General features: G+C 40.2%; 1 protein-coding gene across 2 annotated transcripts in view; it reads right to left on the bottom strand.

Annotated features, from left to right (window-relative positions):
• Nucleotides 1-25,668, bottom strand: part of DERA (deoxyribose-phosphate aldolase) — a 53,782-nt gene that overhangs the window by 8,330 nt on the left and 19,784 nt on the right. The window contains exon 6 of one of the 2 annotated variants that reach the window (XM_059816910.1): nucleotides 20,692-20,820. The exons of the other annotated variant lie outside the window; for it this stretch is intronic. Within the exon in view, the coding sequence (XP_059672893.1) occupies nucleotides 20,692-20,820 (129 nt within the window). The remainder of the gene's footprint in view (nucleotides 1-20,691; nucleotides 20,821-25,668) is intronic. 2 annotated transcript variants of the gene reach the window in all.

Raw genomic sequence — 25,668 nt, 5'->3', positions numbered from 1 at the left:
TTCATTAAAGAAATGTACTATGTATTTTTGCATTGTCCTCATGATTCGTTACAGGGAGTCTTAATTACAAGATAATGGATAATGGTTATTAAATGCAGACTCCAGTAATGAAGCTCTATTCATTTGCGAGCCTCAGAGACTGCAAAGAGGGGAAAATAAAATTACTAGCTTCAAAAGATTAACGGATCAAATTATTATTCAATTTTGAAAATCTCATTCAGACTTCATAGAAACAAGAAGAGATTAAAAACTAGTATTAGTACAAAAGTAGTGCATTTATATATTTATTTTTAAATAATATCTTAAGGCTATTACCAGAATAATCAGCTTTAGATGTGATTATTAGACAAACATACAGCCAATTTAGTAGCATCCTCTAACAATGAAAACAATACATTTTTATTTCCTGAACAAATTCTATTTATGACACAAGAGCCTGCTAGCAGGATTGCACGCAGCCTCTCGCAGAAGACAGAAGATGCACGCTAGCAGAGCGCCACAGTGGAAGGTGCTATTAACGTTTAGAGTTCAGGAATGAAAAAGGGGATTTAAAAATCAACCACTGCCATAAAAAGCACCTCATTAAGTAGACTTTATGCCAACCGTGTAACAATAAGGGAGTTTCGCCACGTCTACTTCTTATTCAAGTTCTCAAAAACAAGTCTAAGGAATGAAGTTCAGCAGGAGTTTCATCTGGAAGTTTAGGTGATGATTTAGAAACTGAGTTTTATCACCCATCTTCTCATCTTCCTATGAACATATACACCCAAAAAATCAAGGCTAATGTTAAAATACATGCTGGATGGCCTTCCCCTTCCTTAGAGTAGGTTGCATGATTCAATGAAACGCTAAATCAAAGACTTAAAAAAATGAGTTCTTTAGGGTAGATTTCTAGGTCCAGTGAGCCTGGAAAAGGCCACACTTTCTACTCTTTTCCAATGTGTAACCACAACAGTACATTGTCTTTCAAGGCAGCAAGTCATGTAAGACTCATTGAATCAGTAAAGAGTGGAGATATCGAAGCCATTTTGAAACACAGCAGCATTACACACCTGTTTCAGGCGGGCTTGCTGCCAAACCTAGTAACCCACCTGCGTGTGATACATTACAGCACCGCAGCCTGGCAAGCACAAACTGCATTGGCTTACTTTAACCTGAGATGAAAATCTGAATAAACCTTAAGAAATGCAAACAGTGCCAGAGTCTCTGAGAGGCTCTCTCGGGTTGAGAGCAACCGAGCTCTGAGCGCCATTGGGAGCCAGACCACTTGGGCTGCAGTCACACCTATTGTGAAATCAGGTAGACTATTTTAAGATGTTAAATCCCCTCTTCCCTTGCGCTCTCACTGTCCATACACACACGACCCTCAGCCACTGCGCTCCACCAAAGCCCACTCAAAACAAGCCAGCTGAATGTGCACACGCTAAAAAGAAAATTATTGTCTTCGTAGAGTGTTGCTTGAGTCCATACCTAGAGGTCAAGACGAAGTCCATTACGTTACTTCTATTCCAGATACTCACGCAGCCTTATTTATGGTAGCACCTGAGCAGAGGTATAAAGCTGAGGTTTACAGAAGCTGAGTGACTTGCCCACAGCCTTTCAGCAAGCGTTTGGCAGGGCAGGGATTGAATGCCCTTGCCTCCTGAAGGCCAGAAGAGCTGCCATGACTGGCCCACTCTACTGCTATCCCCTACATCATCTTGAAACACTACAAAGCTTCCCAGTCCACGTAACATTGAAGCAGAGCATGAGAACTGGAGAATATTATTTAGATGACAGCATCCAGGAAACACACTCTGATTCCGTAATTAAGCAATAAGGAATAACAAGCAGTATAGCAATCGTGGAGTAATCGTAACCTTTTGGTTGTGAAGTGCTTCAAATGCCCTTGGGGAATGATTATCTCCTAATAACTACAGACTCTGTATTGTTGCCTTACTCTTAATAAAGAACAAATATGCGTCTGGCAGTTTTAAACAATAGTTTAGGGAGAGATGCTTGCAGAGGGACAATTATGCCATGCTACTTTGTAAGTACTTTCAATGAGCACAAATATATCTTGGTTGCTGCAACTCAGATATAGCAATATGAGGCAACATAGGGTGAACACATACCCTTCTAAGACTTCTAGGACTGGTGGCAAAGAGGCATGCTGCTGAGGGGACCAGCAAAAGCCCCTGGTGTTTGTGCTGACAAGGTAGCAATGATAAAACAGTACATTATCAAATGTGCATAAAGTCCTATTAGCAAGTCATCTCTTTTTTTTATGAGTACCTAAAATAAGGGTCTTAAGATTCACACACAATTGGTCTGACTAGGGGTGACCAGATTATCAACCCTCTGAAAATAAGAGGCAGGGCAAGATATAAAAGGCTAATGTAGTAGCTAATTCTTGTCAGTTGAGTCATCATAATTGTCCAGTTACATGTCCTTATCCTACTCCAGCGTCAAGATAAAATACATTTCCTGCTAGCTTAACTTTGACGTTGAGGAGGAGGAAAGGATACGAAGCTGTGACAACTCACTGTAGCAATAGCTCACCAAGTAGCTTTAACTCCATCACACACAGCTACACTGCCAGACCACTTGGTTAGGTGCCTAGGCATGTTTTCACACACCTGTGTCTAAGTTGCTATTCTAAAAAATGTTAGCTTATAACTTGGTCTTTTGTGAACTGCCTATTTTTTCAATTCATTTTGGAAAAGTGCCTGCATGGCGTGGGGGGGGGGGGGGGGGCAGGGGGAAACACATCATAGGGCTCCATGTTTAATGTTTGTTTACAAATAAGACAACCTTTCTAATGAGCCATTCTATCATCTCAGCTTGGTTTTCAAGACTCAGAATGGATGCTTTCTTTCTTGTACACCACCTCTGGTAATAGGCGTTCTGCAGGCCAAATGATGCCCTTAGGAACACTTATGCATGCACACGAAGGGACAAATTATTAAGTCCATACTCACGCAAAATTCCCTGTAGATGATGTCTGAAAGAATTCAGCATTGCTGAATTATGCATAACTCGCTAATGCACTATTATAGTGTCTACCACAGGTCTCCATAGAATACTATTACTTAATTAGTATTAGTTTCTTGTGTGTTCATTTAAAATGTGTTTCTTTAGAAGGTTCAACAGAAAGATCCATACCACTTTCTGTTGCTCAGCTATATAGCATGAGCTCTTGCTATTTTTAGAGCATTCCTTCCAATCCAATCCCTATTTGGTATGGTGAAAGAGAAGACAAATAATTGACATGTGCTCCAGACTCAAAGGCCACAGCTGGAATCCCTGTCAATGGTGGCTCTTGGCTTTAGGCTTCAAACAATGCTAAAGCGCAGGAGGGAACATGCTCCCAGTCCCCTCCCGTATTGCCAGACAGTAGCAGTGTTGGGAGATGCCTGGGTGCAGGAACAGTTCAGGCAATTACGTGCTGCTGGAAGAGCTATTCCTCTTCCTCTCCAAAGAGGAAGCAGCAGGATATCCTCCCAAGAGTGACTAGTGGGACCACAAGGAAGCTTAAAGAATCCCTGTATTGCTATCTGCTTGTTAAATTTCATGTTTCTTTACCGAGATCTCATTTTTCTTCTTTAAAACTGTGTATCATGTATTAGACTCAGGGCTTTACAGTGTATGACCTATATTAACCTTATTTCATTTTGCAGATGGCATTAGTGGAACTGGCTAAGCACTTTGCCTAATGACACATGACAAGCCAAAGGTAGAAAGAAGAAATGAATCAATGCATCCCAACACCTAATCCTAACCTTACTATAATCACTGAGAAAAATCACACCTTTCCTCTCAGCTTATCTGCTTGCAATGCTGTTTTCCTTTACAGACTATTCTGCGAGCTATTTTTTGCCACACCCCTCCTGATTTTGAGCAAGACACAAAATACAAGAGATATCAGTGCGAATCTCCTCTCTATTCTAGCATAGGCTCAGCTTGAGAGTGCACCCCAGCACACCCAGGGCAGGAGACAATGCTGGTGGCACAGCTCTGGCCCCAGATGCCCAAACCCATGGCCTCCTCCAGCATGATGTCCATGACAAAACAGAAGCAGGCAGTCATGGCACATTTTATCCAGTGGAGAGAAGAGTGAACAGAGTGAAGAGAGTAGCAGAAGCGCTATGTGGAGATTGAAGCGTGTCAGTTACCACTAGTTTTAAGATGTGGCTGTTCCATTTGGCTACCAAAATACCTGAAGAGTAAGGGGGAAGGCAGTAGAGGAACCACAAACAAGTTTAAAAAGCATGGATAGTGTGCTAGTGGTGAGAGTAGCCACAGCACCTGCATAAAATCTAGTGGAAGTGCTCCACAGCATGCATGGAGGCACAGAGCAGCAGACCTGCTCCCTCTCATTGCCACCAGCATCATCATCTCCACAGTTACACAGCAGCTACCTACAAAAAGGCAGTCACATCTTTCAACACCTCGTTCCAACTCTTTGCTGCAAAGATAGTGATGGCTGAATTCTGCAGATTGTCCTAATGTCCAAAAGTCATCATTTGCATAAAAAAAGCTAAAGGTTATAAAATAACACATTGTCTCTGTACAGGGATATGGATGTGGCCAGGGGCTAAGAGGGGGATGGTGACTTTCCCTGCTTTGGCAGAGTGTTAGTGTCCCACATACAGCAGCTAAAGGCATGATGCGTGTTTGAGAAGGAACCATGACAGTCGTGCTCATCGTTTTACCATTAACACACAGGTTGCTGCTAGAACAGGTTGTTGCTCCTTTATGGAGCAACATAAAGGTTGGCCTCTGAGATTAGATGCAGGCACTCAGGTTCTCAGCACTGAATCACGTGCTCCTGCTGGGCTGGGTGAAAAAGCAAGATACTGTGGGAGAAACTATACTTGACTTGAAAATCCCACCCATTAAGTTTCCTTTACAAACAGTGAATTGCATTGCATCATTTACTTGTTCACACTCAAACTAATCTAAACAATATAAACTATCCTAAACTGTGATATAATTAAAACAGCACTGATGTAGGTCAGGCTTTTTCCCTCTTGCCATTCTTGGTTTTGGATCAATACATCTCAGTCTCTCAAAATGTTGTCCAGTACATGACATATTACAGACTGAGGCTAAAACCCTGATATATCTACCAGTAATAGCACTGCAATCTGGAAGAAAATAATAAATATGCATGACTGCTTAGAATCACAGCACTACATGGCATATTGCATACCACTTTTTAGTGACCACATTTAGCTTTGTGCTTTTTAATGTTGATAGCAACTTTGAAACAAACATGTTAACGTTAAAACTCAGGTATGCTTACATATTGTCTATTAGCTTGTAACAAAATTACTCAAATTGAAGAAATAGCTGTTTAAAATCCATTTGGAAATACTCCACACTGAACAAAGCAAGTAGAAAAACAGTCTACTTTATCAAGAAGGTGCTATGAATTTTAAAGATTTAAAAAAAACCCCCATACATAATATAGCCAAAATCATGACACTTCAATGTCATTTTGAGTGTTTTTCAACACCTCATGATAAATGCAGTTTAAGATTCTGTTCTGACTCTAACCCAGAGAAAGGCAGGATTGATTTTTGAGATTTAAAAGTCACGTCTTAATGCCACAGTCAGAATCTGTCCAGCATCCAGCCTCTTTGTCATGCAGAAGACAAACAGCCAGCATCAGCCCCTCTTCCACACTGCTCCCTACACATAAAAAGGCAGCTGGCACTTCGTGGCCAATGTCAAGCTTTTGGCTTTGCCTGGAAAAAAAAAATGTAAGGTGCGAGATCTCACCAGACTCCTCTGTGATGCGTTTGTTTACTCCTGGCTTTTACAAATCACGTAGTATAGGTTAGAGACTTGAATATTCCATTTCCAGTAATCATGCGATTGCTAGGAAAATGTTAGGAACTTTTAGTTTAATTTTTATGATACTTGGAAGTCTTCAATGCAATCAACTTACAAGCACGTAGATTCTATCATGGACCTCCCAGGTGCAGGTGTTGGGCATTCTCCTGATGCAACAAATATCCAAAGAGTAACACCCTGGAAGGCCTTACCTACACATAAGGCAGCATAGTAAAATGGCAAGCTATGGTTGTTTTTAAAAGGTACCAATTTTACTCACAGCTCCAGCTTCCCAGAAGGTTTTGCCCCTTAGATTGTTTTCTTCTTCTTTCTCCACCTTGATAATTTGATGTCTGGCAAAACTGCAAAAGCCCATGTGTGTAGGCTGCAATGTGGGTGAGAACTTCCAGGTACTGACAGATGTTTTCACCACTGTCAGTAGGGTTGTTTTACAAGACTTCTAGCTCTTCAGGTAGCCTGAATACCAAAAAGCCTGCCAGTCCCTGTGCAGCCACACTCCAAGCAGGAGGCACCTCTCTGCTGGGGGTCAGGGAAAGACACACTTCTGGTTTTTTTAAGAAATCTTCCTCCCCCACTGTATTATTAATGATGCTTACATGGCAAAACTAACAATGCTATTTCAAAGGGATGGTTTATGAAGGTGTGTTGCTGATAAATTCAGTCAGACTTTCCTGGCATAACAATCTCCTGAGCAGTACTTTAAAAAATGAAGGAAATCAAAAAGACCCTTAAGCACCGTCAGAAATAGGCAGCAACTCATAAAAAGGTATTTAATATGCTGGGGCATTGTTTCTCCACCTCCATTTGTCAACAGCCTGTGTGCTGATCTGGTCACAGACTGCAATCAAGGTGAGCATCTCAAACCAAAAGTACCAACAATCGGATTAAACAACTGCCTGGGTTTTGGTTAAAAATACTTGAAACTGATAGAAATGCACATTTTGTTAGTCACTGGCAAAATGAAGGTGATATTTCAATCTTCAAATCTATATTTTATATATAGATTTTATATATTTAAAAATCCTACACTAAATACACATTATCATTTTGTACCTTGGCATGCCACTCTTTTTCTCTTTTTACTGAAACACTGTGAATGAAAGAACTTGAGTATCAAACTCTCCTTGTGCTAGATGTATATATATCCTCATAGGTATTTAGTGGCAAGTTATTAAATGTCACTATTCATTGAGACAGTACCTTTTATGTCTTTCTTACAGAAAAAAAAAAATCTATCCAAACTTTGTAGCTTTGCATGGCAATATTTCAGAGCCTCACTTTGGTATCAATGGCTTCTTCATCCACACTTACATCTTCAGAAATAGAAGTGGTCAAGCAAAACATTACCTGTGTTTTACCAAGTTGTCACTTGCCAAACTGCAGTGGTAATGATGGCGTCACCATCACACCAGGAAGCACGACTGCCTGGTCTAGACCTTTTCTTCTGTAATCCTAAGCCACTGACATAAATAGCAAAAAGTTGCAGTACTGTCTCTCCATTTGAGCTTGGTCCTAAGCATGCTCTGTTTAGGTCATACCAAGCATAACAGTAAGCAAAGCTACCCAAGGCTGCACTCCAAAGAAACAAATATTTGATGTGAACAGACAGACCCTAACCCGATAAAAGTAACGCCTTGCAAGATCCACACTTTAACTATGACTTCTAACAATATCTAAATTGGTATTAATATTTTCTGTAGTGACCCCAATTATTCAGTGTCAGGAGCGGGATCATGAGACATACTACCACGTTTTCTGTCTCATACATAATCTGAAATAAAACTATGAAAGTTTAAACACAATCTGTGGGGTTTTTAATAGCAGTCACTTTTAATTAAGTAAATCTTGATCATGCCATGAGACTAAAAATCAGGAAGTTTAAAAACCTGTCACTTGGCTCTTCTCTCCCCCATCCCGATAGTGATGCGTACATTTCGATAAAGCAGCTGTTTTTCACAGATACTGAATCACAGGATTCATGTGTTCAGCATTCCTCCACATCAAATCACATACAAAGGTATCTAATAAGTATTTACAGTGGAAAACACTGGTCTGAAGTGCCATATAGCAGTGTTGCACATCTCTCAACTAAGCACAGTATTGACTTTACTAGGCATCTTCTGCAGAGTGCTTTAAGGCCCCCAGACATTAGCCCAAAGCAAAAACGCATTCTCTCCATTTAATTACCTCTCTTTTCAAACTTACTATGATTAAAATGACTGAGGTAAACAAAATGGTTACCAGTAACAGGAGACCGTTGTTAACCAGCAAGCTAAGGCGGGTGTATGTGTGTAGAGTTCAGAAGAAAAAGATGCTGCTGCATGCTGTTTGCTTCTTGCGCAATATCAAGTGAATTAGCAAGAATTAAAAGGATTAAAATCCTAGGAACCAATGAAGTCAAAGAGAAATGGAAAATGGATTCAGCCCTAAAAAGATAAAATTATTTAACAACTTATTAAAACAGTTCATCATTGTAATTAAAATCCAAGTGCCTAGAAAAAAGTGGCACAAGAAAGGTAATTATTTATGAGGAGACTTTAAAAAGCCATTTATTGTGAATTTGGGAGAGAATCAGCCTGAAAGAGTTGGTAGTAAAAAGAAATTGTTTGTTTATTCATAAAACTTATTTTGGTCTAGCATACCACTAAGAATCCCTAACATCTGCTCAATGGCAGCTGTAAGTAACATTAGGAACACTCAGCCAATTTATATCTTTCCTTTTTATTAAAAAATAAACAGGTCTTTTTAAATTATTCACTAGTAAATTAACATAAAAATCAGTGCTGTAGCAACTCACATTTTGTGGAAAGGCATCTGCAAGCTGTGTATGATCATGATGATCTAAACCTTTCTACGTTTCACTGACTACTTTATTCTTTATGTGATGTCCCACCTAATTTAGCAAATGAAAACGTAGAAAACCTACAAGCCATACCAGTTACGGCTGTGAATAATACGGAACACATCACTGGTACCTCAAATGCTGTATTAGTTGCCTCCTTCCAACTTGAACAGATTCTGTTCTTACCTTTCCTTTGCCTTCTGCCATTTAAAAATTCCACTCAAATAATCTCAGATCCTCTCCTGCTTCTGTCTTTCATGAACCAGACATTAGACAATAACCTCAACTGGCAGAACGCTCCTCTGAATTATTTCTGAGTAACAAAATGCAGCACTGTTACTAATTAATAATTATTTGTTCTCATCTGCAGCATTTTCATACATACTGTGTTTCACTCCAAAATTGTGTTCTTAAGACAGTAACAAAGGCACAGGAACCCTTAAAACCTAAAAGCTTCTCTTTATCTCTCACTAACACTTTTTTTTACTTAATCTCTTGAACATTTCAGAAGAAAAATCTATTACTTTCTTCCTAGGTTTCTCTCCTGCCGTCAGTACTTACTTCCTAATACAAGCAAGTCCCTGCAAATGAACTCACCAAGAAGTTGTTCGAAAGCATGGAGTAGCTCTGTTTATTTTACTAGGATTTTTTTGTTTTACTTCTAAGCAACAAACCAGCATTTCTGCAGTACACTCTGGAGACAGTTAGCTTAAAGCTAAGTGAGCTGTAATTCTAACCCAGGCGCTGGAAATTGCTGGAAAAGACATCATTACAATAGCACAGGGTCCATCCAGCTGAAGTTCCCAGAGGAGCCTGCCTCGAAGCTGCAATTGTGCCGCAACTGGCAACCAAGCAAACTGCTGTGAAGCTAAATTTGCTTACATCCAGAGTAGCTGCAAACACAGTACCTGATTACAACATAAATGTAACCAGCTAGCTATCAACAGCATGGTATCTTGTTATCAGAGCACCACCTGAAAATGCTCCCCCTCCTCTTACTGGGGAGTAGAACTCATGAGAAACATGGCACCCCCTTCCACACCCACACCCCACCAAGCTGCTTTCTCATCTGGGGCTCAGGTTCCTTTCAAAGCTCCATTTATGTGTAAGGCTTTGTGTTTCCTTTGAGCTTGCTACACGTCCATTTTCCAGGACCAGTGGGAAGGAGGCTTTTGAAGATCTACGATTCATAATTTTGTATTGCGTAATTTAAGTTTAATGTGCTGCACAGAATATGGAACATTGTCACCTGTTTCCTTTTTGGTCCATTAGAGATGAATTAACAAATCTTTTTGATAAACGACAAGACTTCACCTCTGTGATGTTTGGGATAGGCTGGTAAATTGGATCATTGGATTGGCAGTGTAACTGCAAAGGTGAGGGAAGGAAGATTTTCTGCTTAAGAAAAAGTCCTGGCATCATCAAGGAGGAATCTTTTCTACATCTTAGATTTAGGGAGAACTCAACTTGAGAAATCAGCTGCAGTTGTACACTGCAGGGAAATCACTTTATAGCACAAATGCTAGAGGGGAAGAAACATCAAAAGTGCAAATGACAATTGGATGTCAGATCCCTGTTGACTTGCCATGAAGACTATGGACTTTGCTGTCATCTTTGTCTTTGAAAAAAATTCTCTCAAAGCAGGACTATTACAGACAGCTCTGGGAAAACTATTGTCTCTGGTAACTATAAAGTAAGCATAGTCAGAAATTAGAAATTGTCTTATCTGAGAGATGCTGAAATTAAAAACTACCATTTCAGAAAAGGAATTTAAAAAATATAAATCAGAAACATTTCCCAGGGGATGAAATTCCAAAGTATAGTATCTTTCCATTCTTTTCAACATCTTCTCAACGCGGTTTGCACTATGGCAACACGTGTTGCCAAATCAAAGAAGCACAGAAAGCCTGGGAGACAGCCTCCAAGTAACCCAGGTACCTACCAACAAAGTTCAAGTCCCTTGTGCAACTCACCAAAAATATTGCAAGCAACCACAGAGGCAAGCTGGAAAAAGCCATGGGGCTCTCTTTCCAAACACCACTGAAATGAGAACATTCCTGAAGAACATTGCTATATCCTATGGTCATATTCCGATAAAAATATTTTCCTTTGAGAAAAGACTGACAAAGTCTATTAAGACGACCTTTTAAATTCTGGTTAAAAACTTACATTTATAAGGAAGGGGAAATGTTAAACACAAGCATAAATGTTTTCATTTGAATAGGCAGTCCCGTTTAGCTCAGTGAGGAATGTGTTTGTAGCACCATGCAGCCCCGCAGTCAGCTTGGGTATTCACCCTGTTCCTCTGCGTTTAATGATGGAACACTTTGAACTACAGCATCAGCACCATTAGGACATGATCTGTTAAAAGTTAGTGGATGTCTTTATATTGATATCAGTGTGTTTTAACATCCAGTTTATCGGTAAGGAAACTATCCATAACCTCCTTATGACAAACTTCTTGTTTCATATGACTAATTTTTGTCCCACTTTTATGTTTCAATATGTATTTCACTGATGTTTGTGTCCATCTTTTGTTATACTTCTTTGTTTTCCACGGTATTCCTGATCCTTCTGATTAAATGGGTTTATTCAAATGAGTCTCCACAGTGTTTTAAAATAACCTATCGATGTTCAAGATCACATATTCCTAGTGTATTTTTCCATTCAACATCTTTCTCTTTAGAAGTCTAATTTCACATTTCTGCCATCATGAGTATATACCTTCAAATTAGACAGGCACGATCACTAGGCCTTGCCACCTTAAAAAGCAACAAAAAAATCACAGGACCTACAACCCTAAAATCATGCTTAGTTTATTTCCACATCTATATTAAGTTTCTATTGAGGGATTAGATTTTCTAACTAGTGTTCCTACTTGCAATCTCTTAAAAGATACTTTAATATTTCATAAGCCAATTTTGTATAATTGATAGATACAGTAAATTAAATATTTATTTCTATTTTTCACTGGTTTAGTCGAATTTAACACCTGCTGCTAACACAATAAAAAACCAACCTGAAATATCAGAGAAATAAATAGCACCCTGTACATCTATTGATTTTACACAATATTTCCATGTTTTAAAATTGCATTCTCTCAAACCATTACCTTCAATACCGGAGCTTCACAGATGCAAAGTTTTTTGCTGTGAAGCCGTGTTATTTTGATGGCATGTTTGACTAGAACTATTCACTGTGCAACGATTTCTGAGTCTGAGGTGATATGAAACTTCAGAAGTTTTAACTCAAATTCTAACAAATTATTTAACATAGAAACAAGGTTTCATTCATGGGGAAAATTAACGCAACAGGGGTGCTTTCTCACCTCTCTGCATCAGTTGTTATAAATTGAAAGTATACCATTTAGATATTCCTTAATTAACATGCTTTGCAAAGATCTTGAATATCAGCAAAAGAAAAATGCTATTCAGGCATTCAGGATAGTTTGCTAATAGAAGGTTGACCCCTCTCAACAGTATGTTATACTGTCAGTACCTGCCTGTACTCTCTGTAACCTACTATTTCACAACAGTTTCAAAGGTTGAAGCATAAAGAATAGCCACTTTCTTACAGGTCAAGAAGCAGAAATCTGCAGATCAGGGTCCAAATCCTTCTCTGAGATCCAGTGACAAGTCCTAGGATTTCTGGGGAGTTACCACACTCCTGCTCCTCTACTATTTCTTGGAGGGGTGTACTGCTCATTCCACTTTGCTCAGTGCAGGGAGAACACCAAAGCACAGCAGAACAGGTGTACAGGAGGCATGGCAAATCTCTTTCATTTAAAAGAACATTTTGGATAGAGTGCTATGAAAACAGCTGAGGGGAGGTGACCTCCCTGCTACTACAGGCAGTGCCGGTCAATCGTGCAGTGTGCGATACCAGCACCCTAGAGTACCACGGCAAGCTGCACCAGCTCCCACCTTCACTGTCACTCCCAGGGTTGGCTGTACTAGTAAATCAGTCAGCAGCTCCCACCAGAAAATTCCCAGACTTTCTCTTGCTCCAGTCCCCAATTTCAGTTATGACCAAGGGTACTCCATCTTCATGCAGACAAGAAAATTTCTGCCTTCTAGTGAGAGGAACATACTTCTGCATCTCTCTTAATTTACTAGACCTCACAGAGGTCTTATAAAATGTACAATGTCAATTTTACATATGGAAAAACAGAGAAGCTAACAGAGCTGTCAAAGGTGATGACAAGTTAGGAGTCACTCTGCTGTCTTGAACAATCCTGGCTTCCTGACCTAACTTGGTATTCTTCTGGTAAGACATGCTTGGAAATAGCACTGTTTCTATTTGTAAATGGGGCTCGTGGAGGGATAAAGTCAAGCGGTGTTGTGGATAATTCAAAATCAAATAAACAGATACAGAGCTGACAGATGTCATCTGTTTTACACTGCTATTTCTTCTTTGACTTCAGTAGAGGCTGTATATTGCTATTTTCTGATTACAATAGAACACCATTAATAGACTAGACCGTTCACAAAATTAGCAAACTGAGTTGCCAGGCATGCTGGTACGACAAATATGAACGGCTCCAGATAGCTATCTCCCCTTAGATATGGCTATATAGGCTACCGCACAGTTCAGTAAGCACATAAATAAACGCATAACAAAACGTGGCATTGCGTGCATGTCTGGGTTTCTAGCTTAACAAACTGCAAACAAATGAGGTTTTACTGTATATACTCTAACTCAGTTCTCCCTTCACAGACTCTTTGTATCTTTTTTTCTCCCAACATTTCTGTTTCTCTTACATATTACTTCTGTCCTCTACTTACGCATATAGGGTTCTGTTGCTCTTTTGACTTTACTGAAAAGACTTTTCATTAGAGCCTGCCCTAGTGTTTCTTAACCACTTTCCATTCCTTCACTTCTGATTTCCTATACATACATTATTGAGTTCCAGACAGATTTTTAAGTCTCATTTTGCATTCCTTCAAGGTCTGCTTTACTCAAGCCCAACATTTTTTTTGTGTTACTACTGTTTGTATGGACTCTCATCAGTAATTCAAACCTGACGATATAGTGATTGCATTGTTAGAACTTTTCGACTCCAAGCTTATCTATCACACCTACATTATTTCTAGTGATTAGCTGCAGTACCACTGTTAGGCTTGTAGGCAATAACATCATTTAAGGGAGCAGCCTTGTACTGCCTTACTGAACATGCAGCTATCTGCATTTTTATACTACTGGCTTTTTTATTTCCCCCCACTCTGTACCAGAATAAATGAAGTCACTTGTTCCTGTACAGACCTCTTTTAGACCGATTATATTTAACAACTTTCCATATTGCCAAGAATATCTTTTGATCTAACTCCTAATCCAAAAACTTTTTTAGTCCATAATATTATTCGAAATTTTGAGACAGACCATGTCACTGACCTGCTCTGTATCTTGGTTTTCCATAGTGTGTTTTGCACTCGTTCCTTGCACTAAACTTTCCATGATAGTTACCAGAGCTCTGAACACGCAGAACAACCACAGGCTATGCAGAATGCAAGACATCTGCTGCAGCAAACAGACAGGAAATTTATTAACTACTAATATAACTCCATAGTGTTAATTACTGTCCTGATGAGCCTCTTAGAGCAGCCAACTGCAACCCCTTCCACATATTCAAGACAGTAACCAAGGCTATGTTCCTAAAACTATATACAACACTGCATCTGCATGATGCAAAGCACTGAAGTAGTACAAACTCTACAAGTTCAAATTCATCTAAAAATTCTGAAGGAATGGGCAGATCTCTGGATAAATGATCTTTGAACAAATGATCTTTTGAATTCATGCATGCAGCCAGAAGAGAGCTGACATAAACATCATTTTATGCACTCTCAGTAAACTGACAGAAATTCAGAAATGTGCTCACGCCCACGCTAGATCTAATCTGCACTGCCAGAAGATCACAGCCAAAGAAAATTGGGATTATTCTCTAACATTTGACAACACAGGTGGGAGAACTCTCTCTGCACTGCACTTTGTTCTCTGAAGACACGCAGTCAGACGCAAGAATACGCTGCATTTGAACATCTACCTTCCGCAGCCAGTGAGCGCAGCTCAGCCAAGCTGGAACAGCAAGCAATCCTCATCACACCTGGGCCTCACTCTGACTCCTGCTTGGTTGGAGGGAGAGGAAACTGCCACCAGACCGCGACTGAGAAAGCCTTAGTCACCAGTCAGGCAGTAAGTCTTCTTCCTACGCATTCAGAAGAGTAAGGACTTACTAGTTTGTCCCCAGTCCTAAACCGGACCTCCAGACCAGAGCTTAACATCATCTGTCACCCTGGAAAGCACTTGGAGCCAGTCCACATCTGTAGAAAGGAGCTGCCAATTTTGACCCAGTCTGCTTTTAGAAGATGACAGTCACACATGCCCTGATTTCTAATGGACCTTTTACAGGGTAAAGACCACCCTTTACAGATACACTGAAAACTCAATACAGTTGGTTTTATTCCAGACGTGTAAAATGAGACACAAATTGAAATCTTGTTTTATACCTGTTACCAAGCCTCCTCCCTTGGTTTGCCTTTCATCTGGAAAAGCTCTGAGCTCTAATAACTGACTGACTTAGTTTCAAATTACAGCTGAAGTTGTAGACACATAATTAAATCAAACTTTTCTTTAAACATAACACAACTCACATGCTATTGAGGGGACACTCGACTTCTGGTTTGAGCATGAGATTTAAAGCCAGGAACTCACAACTGATCTCAGGTCAACTTTTGACTTGTCTGGTATGATCTTTGTCTCATACTTCACAGGGCGATTGTGAGATTTATTCTGCTAATGTCTGTATGTGCTTTGAAGACATAAAGTGCTATCTAAGTGCCAAGTATTATTACTTATTCAGCAGTCTTGTTTCCTACGTTAGTAGGATTTGCGCAAAGCACGCCTAGCTTTTCAGTCAAATTTTGCTAGTTTGGTTTCCTTTCTTCTCTTTCATTTTTCATGAAACATTTGCTTGGTAGAAGTTTCGATCACGGCTGTCCACATCCAGCAGTAGGAAATTAATCCCTTGCACTTAGACAGCTCCTAGCGTGTTTACAGCCACACAACCTAACCCTGCTCAAAACAAATCTTTGCAAGAGAGTACTCAAAACAACAACAGCTATTGGTACCTTAGAATTTGTCTTCCAGTTATTAATGCTAAAAATGGATCTGCACCAATATTAATGACAGTATAAAAACCTTATTTATAGCTAGGGTAAAAGCTTTGTGTAGGCAGGCATTATCCTGTGATGTTCCAAACCACAAGTCTTGGACTCTCTCTTCTTCTAATCATTAAGCTGTTGTATCTTTTCTTAATTGAGGACTAGGCTTTTGTGCAGTAAAATGTTCTGGTCTTCAGGATTTTTGAGGAAACCTCTTCATGCAGTACTCTCACGTCCTGAGTTTTCTTTGCGGGAACCTTGTAGCACTGCTCTCTGCTTTTAGAGACAAAGACTGAATACTACAGCCTTCTGCCAGTCTCTCTGAATCCAGGACAAGGCCAGCCTATTCATGCCTTTAAGTTTTGGTAAGGTTTGCTGTGAAAATGATACGTGTATTAACTGGAACCACTCCTGTAAGGCAGGATGAAGCCTGGGAGGACTGATAGTGAGCTCTCCTGAAAACTGCAAGACACAGTTTTTCTTCTCTGTTTGGCTATATTATTTCTGTTCACTTTGGAACAAAAAGTATCAAAGCATCTAAAAGAATTTCTGCTTCACATTTCATGTATTTTAATTTTCTTCTTCTAACCTATCAGCATCAGAGAACTTATTGCCTCAGCCACCTTCTGCTACTTTTTTCAGGGTTTTTTATGCTAGAGACTCGGGATGTTAGTTTGTTTTAGCACTAACTCATTCCCTTTCAAAATTCAATTTTTACAGGAGTCAGTATCTCAGTTTACATATTATTTGACTAACTGCTTAATGATCTACGAAAAAATTGTTTAAAACCAGCAATTTAGTACACCTACAGAAGAACATGAATCACACCTTCCTGATCTTTCCACAGGTACTCATTTAGATATATATAATGAAAACAAATATTTTTCATATATCACTGCTATGTTTCCCTTAGCTTCCCAAAGAGTGACGTAAAAGGAGCTGTACTGTCAAGACCAGCTTTCATAGTTAAAATGACACGGATGAATTTTTCACTTTTAAAGTACATTTACTTAATCACTTCCTCCACCTCTCCCCCAGTCTGTGTATCTTAATTAATATGAATTATTATACACAACAATAAAGTTTTTGTAATTAGGTAGTATGGTTAAAACATGATTTTCCAAAATAAAAACCTTATATATGACTGAAACATGCAATTAACTCATCCACACCTTTACTGAAGTGTTCCTTTCCCACTGCAAGTTCATCATCTTTCCTTTCCTTGTCTGGCTTCCTTGGCAGTTTCTGACGTTTGTGTCAAAAAAAAAAAAAAAAATTAAAAATGGCCTACCTCTCATAAGACAACTGTGTACAAGACCTGCGTTTTTCAAAGACACCACAATGAAGAAACAAAGTGTTTCTTGAAACTTCATGAACTACAGAATAGTTCCCTCTAGTACAGGGGAATCAGGCACTCCCATTTGTGTTCCTTAGGACTGTTTATTCCAAGAGGCTACGAAGACGAAGATTTGAGTGTCTCCTGTAGAAATGTAGATGACTTACACAAGTATACAACAGCCAGTGAAAACCACTAATCAGGTTGCTCTACTCATTGTCTGGAAGCTGCCTGTTAGAGTCAAAGATGCAGTCAGCTTCCCTTTGGGAAGCTCATGTACTGAAAACCACCATCAAGACTTCAAGAAGCTCGAGAAATGGCAGTGGACGTTATCAACGAATGACCAAAAGTTTCCTGATTCAATGCTGAGATTTTCTCTCGGTCAGCTTTCTGAAAACAATGTGCTCCTTTGGTGGTGACACAGAGCTACTGATGTGCAATCCTACCTGTCAGTATGTCCTCCTTAGCACTGCAAGGATTATTCTTGACAGGTGAGTCACTGTCCTTAGAGGGCTGTCAGCCTCTTTCACTCAGAAATAGGTTCTTAAATATTCCAGAAGAATTTTCAGCATGTCAGTCAAGTCTGTAAAGGTGTGGTTAGAAGAATTTAAGAGAATTGGGTGCCTGCTCCCATTCTGATGTCTTTCTCCTTATGTACTGTGCTAGAGAAGGAAGAAAAAGTAGTCATGGTACTTTGGAGGTACTGTTTCAGACAGGAAGGAGCCAAGAGCCACTGCTTCAAATAAAGGCAAATTATTATTACACCTCACTGTGAAGCAAGACTTTTTCCCAAGTTCTTGCAGGTGCAAGCATTAACATCTTGTACACAAGCACATTGTACAAAGCACCATTTCTACAACTGGCCTCCACCTCCAGTGCAGTGCTGGGATCTGCACGTCTCACTGGGCTCAGCCTCACTCACTGGTGCGTAGTGAATGGCTTCCGCTGAGTCTTGTAAGGGCTGTGATTCAGACTACAGATGTTCGCCTACAGAAGCAGCCTATGCAATCTACTTTGAATATAGAAGTGCATGGGCACACCACCCCAGCCTGAGCACAGCCCTTAACGTTCTTTTAAAACCCCAGCCAATGCAGAAGTGCCCATTTTTTAACCTTTTACCATCCCTTTTCAAGTCTGTGCAGCTGGCCTCACATCCAGTCACTGAACCCCCACCTGCTAGCTGAATCAGACTAAATGTAACATGCTGTGGCTCCCAGCACACACCAATAATTCCTCAAGCCAGCACAAGGAAGACTGTATAGAAATTTTGGAAAGTTATTTGAGAGAAGAGACATGTGGGTTGTATTCCCTGCTCAGTTAATTGCATTGTGCAAAGCAGAGCAACTTTATCGGGAGGGACTGAGATCCTTAATGGCAAATACACTATAAAATTGACCCTTGTGTGGGAGAAGAACCTCAGTCACAGAGACCAAGTCCCAGACATCCCAGGCAAGCCTTTTAACCACGGAGCTAGTGATAAATCAGCATTGTGTTACTCTCTCAGCCTTCTGAGTCTCACAAATGAGACACATGGGAAATACCTGTATTTTATATATATGTTACAGCACATCTAGTGGCTCTATGCTTCAGAACCTAGGTGAATGTGTGCATGCTCAGCAATGGCAATGTAAACATCTGTAAGGCTAGGATTTTGCGCTGCCTACATGATAGGCTTACATCATGCACTGTGAAGTGAAAACAGTTTAAGGACTGCATGCCACGTCCTCAGTCGCACTGACACAGTTACATGCAAGGCAAGGCTGTAAACCAGATTGTTGACGAGGTGACCATCTGAAAAAATCAACATTGCCAACCAATCAAAAAAACCCCAACAACAAACTAGTTACCCCTTTTCTGGAGTAATTTGCAACCGTACTACTTTGAAAGCTCAGTTTACAATGCAGAGTGATGAGCACTTTCAACATCATGGCTGAAGGAGCAGCAAATTTTGGTCGAAAGGACAGGAGCAATCAGCCAGCAGCAGCAAAGACTTCTAAAGCCAGTTTTGCAGTTGAATCCACTACGCTGTGTAACTCATTTCCCCATATAAACTTGACTCCAGTGATCAGTTTTATCAGAGGTGTTGCTTTTTTATCTTCAGATAAAAGTTGCCAGGGCCTGCCATATCCACAAGATCAGCTGTTTTTTTTCTTTATTTCTTTTAAACCATGGCACCAGTTGAAAAAATAAATGGATACTATAGCTAGAATTTAAACATACCATGCCAAATTACTTTCTCTCTAAAACGCTACAAATATGCAGATCAAACAAAATTCAACTGGAATTCGAGGCTCTCAGCAGTTCTGACAAGTCACGAGTCTGAAAACCGGGCCCTCCATACATGTACACAGGGCAGCAATAAATTCTTATTTTTACACCTACCCACAAAGAAAAAGCAAGAGACTGAAATAAGGAAATTACTGCACATATTCAGATGGGTAAGTATCTTGTAAAATGAGTAACTATGCAAGGAAAATCATTAACAACAGAGCCATCTACTGTATTTCAAAAAAACTACACCAGCAAAAAAATCTGAAAACGTTAAAATGCTCTACAACCTGAATTTTTCGCTATTCCATGTTACAAAAAGTGATCATAATGATTAGTACATCAGTTTAAATTACAGGAAATGTGTATCTCTTACACCTCTTCTAATTAAAAGCAATATTTACTGGCATAATACTGATCCTCTGTATCTAACGATACTAATTGATGTTGTAGCTGAGCACGTAAAAAGCCTGAAATGCTTCCCATTCTATTTGAAGTAGATAAGCATAGTGTTGTATAAGGAGACAATAAGGTCAGCAGCGAGTTAAATATTTATTTAAGTACTTGACACTTGAATGATTTTTTCTTGCTCTAAAATAAGAAGAAATTCCAGGTGTGAAGAGCTTACAGTAATAAAAAAAAAAAGCAACACAAAAATGAAGGAAAGTTTAGAGGACAGACTAACCCAAGTGGTTCTTAGTATATCTTTACACTTCTCTCTATCAATATACTTGAAAAGACCTCTTTCAAGCACAGTGGAGGAAGCAGGTGTCTAAAACAGAGTTCAAAGAACATAGCCTTATCAGCTAATTACAGGTTTTGCATCTTTAAAGATGGCATTAAAACACAGCCATAAAATCGTGGTTAAACTAGGGAAAATGATACCAGCGCAGGCCCAAAGCTGCCAAGAGAATATATTGCTGTAAATCTGCGCTCAAATGGGTGCTTTGCTATGTCTCCAATGGCTATAGCTATGCAAAAAAGTAATACGTACAAACTATACGCAGCCCCTAAAAACTCTATGCTGCTCATGAGAATGTGTTTCTTAGCTGAAAGGTTCAGGATAAAAGACAGACAGACTCCTAAACATCAGGTCAGACGTAATTGAGTTTTCAAAGATAGGGAAGCCCAAACACCTTTTGAAGCACCAATTAATTGCTGGTAGTGAGTGCTACTGGTTTTGGCCATGCCAGTTAAAACCAGTTATAACCGAAGAAAATAAAAAGAAAAACACATATATTTACCTGCCATCATAGCTATCATACTGGCTTTGTAGACATTAGCAAGGGACCCCAGTTCACCTGTTGCCAAGATTGTTTTCATATGAGCTTCGCCACAGGCCTCACGGCACTGACGGATCTCCTCGTAGAGACCTGGGGATAAAAGCATGTGAAAATGATCAAAGTTGCCTGAGAGACATTTTCAAGTATGGCTGTAATTTCCACTTCTGGATTAATTTCCAATCATATAATTAGTCATAGCACTCAAGAACTTAAGTTTTCTAAGTTCAATAAATTACATGACTGGCGGTAATTAACAACGCCACACTGTTTCAGACTTAACTTAATAGCTATTAACGTTGGTCCTCTCAAAACTAAGAATGTGCACAGTATGCCAAACACTCATGAAAACGTCAGGAGTAAAAAATGCTATGATAGTCAAGATTGATGTTAAAACAGCTTTTTCAGCAATAAATATGGTAGTACATTGAATTAGTACTCGGGGACAGTTATGTTTTCCTGCCCACATCATGTCATCACCCCCTCTGTCCCCTTCAGCCACATTTGCCAAAGGGGTCAGCCTAAAGTACACCAAAGGCGTGACCAAGTTGCCTAATTACAAACATAAGTGTCACCTGACGTATCCCCCTTGGCTTCCAGCTGCCACTCCTGGAGGCTCCCACTCTCCCTTTGGTCTCCTACCACTATCCCTAGTACCACGGGACCATCTCGGGAAGTCGGATTATGGAGCTAGATGCCTGTGTTTAGGCATCTGAATTCCACGTTAACCTTCTTGAAAAGAAGAATTTCCTGAAAAAATCAATGCGGTCTGCTAACATCCCTGGTGAGGAGAGACCGAGGCCTGGGATCACACCCCAAGGACTAGCAAATCCAGACGGATCTGTGTTTACAAACCACCTCAAGTAGTTGCATTGCCCACGAGGTTACTGAGGATTTGGACCATCCTGTGCTGTGACCTCAGACGGCCCCGGGAAGGGTGAAGGAAGCACCACGGCAGGAGGGTCAGCAGGAGAACATCTGCTTAGCATGCTGTGGAGCTACAGCTCCAAGGGCAGAGCTGGACCCTCGCTTCTGATGCCCACGCTTGCTGAGGAAGCCGGCTGGAGTTCAGGAAGGAGGTTTGTCATGAGCCACTGTTATACACACAAGCACCGCCACTCACACTGACACCGACAGCGGGACTGACTTATATAAAGCCTTTTAGATCAGAGATAAAGCAGACCATTACCTCTGTATCTTCACACCACTGGGAAAACAAAAAGCAAACCCTGCCCTGGAGTTGCCCCTCCCTCCCCACAGAGAGCTCCCTCGCCTTTGGACAGCCTCTTGCTATCAGTCTGTCTTCTGACCTTCAGCTCTCCTTAGCTCTCATCTCCAGGCAATCGGCATGTCCCTGAGACAAACCAGCACGCATCCGACCTGCTCACCGCTTCTCAGCGAACTGCCTCCGGCTGCAGCCAGGGAGAAGCAGGGACAGGGAGGATGGGCCAGCATTTGGCTGCTCACGGACATTGTCCAGAGCAGACACCCCCCCCCAAACTCCTGCTTTCCAATTTACAAAGTGTCACAGCCAGAGGCATGCTTAACTTCCTAACAGTTTTATATTTTCACAAACTCAGTAAGGACCGGAATAAATTTGGACATAACGGACTGTGTTTTTTAAAAAAGGCTAGAACTTGCAGACCTGGTCAGGTACGCAACACGTGGAGCACAGGGAAACCCTCCCGCCCTTTCTTTGGTAAAATTCAGCAGTGCTCCCACAAAATTTTAAACATAGGGAGATGAAAATAGCTAGAAATTATCAAAACGTAGCTGTTAGAAGCTAGACACTTGGGATGATTAAGACTCATCCAGTGTTAATGGTGGGGAGAAAAGCAGCTCTTACAGTGTACAGTCACCATTTCTGGGATTTTAATTAAAAAAAAAAGAAAGACACAAAATAAGCAAACAGGATCCTTTGCAAGAGGATCCTTTTCACAAATTGTATTCAATCTTCAAACACATAATTGAAAAGTTTGTTTATAGAAGGCTAAAATACAGCTTTTAACAAATCTTTCTTGCTAAAAAAGTCCAGGATATGGCTATGGAGACTAAATTTTTTTCAGCAATGCTAGCTTTCTTTTCTCCTCAGTCCTGAAGCAAGACCTGGAAACATACAGTAGGATTTGCCCGTTGCCGTATGGCTGGAACTCCCCTCCACCCGCAATGCTGCCGCATCTTATTGATGCCATTGGCACACCAGGCAGCCGGTGCTGGGATCGCTGGGGTGGTCCTCTGAGATGTACTACACACATTAGTAGACAACTGGCTAATGCACTTAGCAAGTCCCTTTATAGACACCAGGCTTCACTTTGTTTCTTACTGTGTACCAAAGGTGTGAATTAATCAGTACTAGCACGCAGTCTAACATGTTTTATTGATCAATTGATGATACTCCAGAAACCTACATCAAATCGAGACTCAAAAAGGAAATACAAAGAACCTGTGCTATTTTCTTGTGCGTTTGATAACACTGCTCATGTTAGATCCAAATGCAGTCTCTTTTTGTGGAATGACTCTTTCTTGAAGCTTTTGGAAAGCTAGAGAAAGCAGCTTTCATGTTCTTCTAGTTTCGGTAACAAGAAGAAAAGACTCAAGTTTTCTCTACTTTTAAGATATGCCGCCAAAAATGTCAAAATAAAATCAACAAAATGTACATTTAGGTTGGATTCCATGAAGAGAAATTATATCCTCATAGCTGTTGTTCACTGGAGTTACTGCTGCAGCTACAGCATCTTCCCTATGTTGGAAGGTACTTTTATATGCAATTAGTGCCAAGATCATTTGAACAGTCTCACTATATGACAGCACGCATCAATGCACAGACAGGAACACCTGGGGATCTTCAATCATCCGTGTCTATCAGGTTAGCTGAGGTGGTGGAAAAGTGGGCATACTTTAATGGGGCAAGTGTGTAGGCAATAAATACTGTGTAGGTAATAAATATTCAGAGACCACTTACTGCAGACAATAGCTGGCATTCATAGGACATTCTCAGCCCTACAGTAAAAGCACAAATAGAAATGCAACTACCTCTGGGACAGAGAAAATTAACCAGAGCACCCCAGTCCCCGTACAATCAGGGTCTGCTTTGATACAGAAGAAGTGCTAAAACTCCTTTCAAAAATAAAAAAGAGGTTTCAATACTCAGATTTAAATCAAGACACAAGGAACTTGATTATCCTGAAACTTCCTGGCAAATGTCTAGGGTATGGGTGGACTTAATCACACTTGCAAATGCACTCAGTGTTTCAAGGGGTCCTGGGCTGCTTCTTGGACAGTCTGCGCTGCCAAAAAGTCCATTACTTAACCAGTCAGTTCCACCAAGCTGATCAGTAGCAGGAGCAGAGCTGGACACTGTGGTTCTGGGAATATCTGCAACCTATGCAGAACACCAGTAACTGACACAGCAGATAGAGCTCCTCTGGTTAGCAGTAATGGCAGAAAGCTTCTGGGAAAAACCTCTATTACGGAAAACCCCGCAGGCATATTTTCAGCTGTGAGCTAAGACCACCATGAGGACGTTGCAAGAGATTCTCCTTCTGACTGCTAAAAACAGGGAAAAGACAATCAAGAGCTCTCAAAGCAAATGGTCAGTACTGTGTAGCATCTTGAACACAGCACCAACACACCAACACAATCCATTGTAAAAGAAGTCCAAGTCTTAAGCCAGGAAAAACAAGCAAAGAAACATAAAAACCCCAAAACAAGCCAACTTATACAGAATACATTTGGATCCTGATACTCACTAATGTAGTCTGTAGTAGCTCCCCTGACTTAACTGTTAAAACAGATGTGGCATAAGAACTCTTCTACTTTGCACCCACTTACTTAAGATACCTTGCTGCCTTCATGAACTGTAGATCCGCTTTTACTGGTTGCATTTATTAAAGTAAGAAAACTTCAGATTTTATAGGAACGAAAAAAAATACTTTCACAGCTATGGTTTTAATTCCACTGTTATAAAAGGTAAGTGTTGGCAGGTGGCTTTTTTGTGGTTTTCCTAAAAGTCTAACTATTCAGTACAAACATCACATTGATTTTTTGCAGCTATTAAATGCACCACAGAAAATGTGCCTCCCCCTAACACATCTCTCAAGCAAACATCCCTGACAATTACTGCTGGCTATAATCGGCCCTAGATTGTCTACATGGCCTTTTGCTTTGGTCTAATACATTTGTCCTAAAAATCACATCATAAAGGGGATAATCCATATCTTCTACACACGAAATGAAAATATTAAGGGGGAAAAAAGCACAGCTTAAATTTTCATGAAACAGTTCTACAGAAATGTGGTGATAAAACCACTTTTTTTTAAAATTCAGTTTATTTGCTGTTTTTTTCTAGTCAGTCATATTGACTGATGTTAAGAGTAGAAACTGAGACAAGGAGGGAAGATGTTTCAATTTCTGTTAGACCAAAAGATCAAGGTAATCATGACAGGAAACTGGAAAATGAGCTGGAATCCCTTCTGTCTTGCACATTAATGGCAGGTTTGTTAACAAAATGACAAGCACAAGGCTATCAGCACAACACGACTCTTTCAGTTCTGCTCTCAGCCACATATGTGCAACTCCAGGCTCCAGTGATTCACATGAAACTGAAAGCAGAGCTTGGCTTCAGGAGTCTGAGCTGCTGCCGACAATATAAGAAAGAAATTGTGCAACTAGACTTTGAGGTCCCAAGTCAGCTTGCACATCTAGAAAATGGTAAATCCAATTATAACATTTCTGAACAACATGTGGAGTCTTTTCCAAGACTTTGGAGTGTGGACTGTATTTTCCCTGCTCTGTTTATAAGGTATGTAGCACAAAAGAGGGCCCCAATCCCTAGACAAAGCCTCTAAACTCACAGTTGAATAACTGTTATGAAGAATTGAAAGGCAGCTTTCATAATGAGGTTATACCTAATGTATTTCATGGATTCAGCTGTGTTAAAAC

Source organism: Gavia stellata, chromosome 4 (genome assembly GCF_030936135.1).
Source record: "Gavia stellata isolate bGavSte3 chromosome 4, bGavSte3.hap2, whole genome shotgun sequence".
Lineage (NCBI taxonomy): Eukaryota > Metazoa > Chordata > Aves > Gaviiformes > Gaviidae > Gavia > Gavia stellata.
Note: the sequence above shows the minus strand (reverse complement) of the source record. Positions and strands in the feature narration are given on the sequence as shown.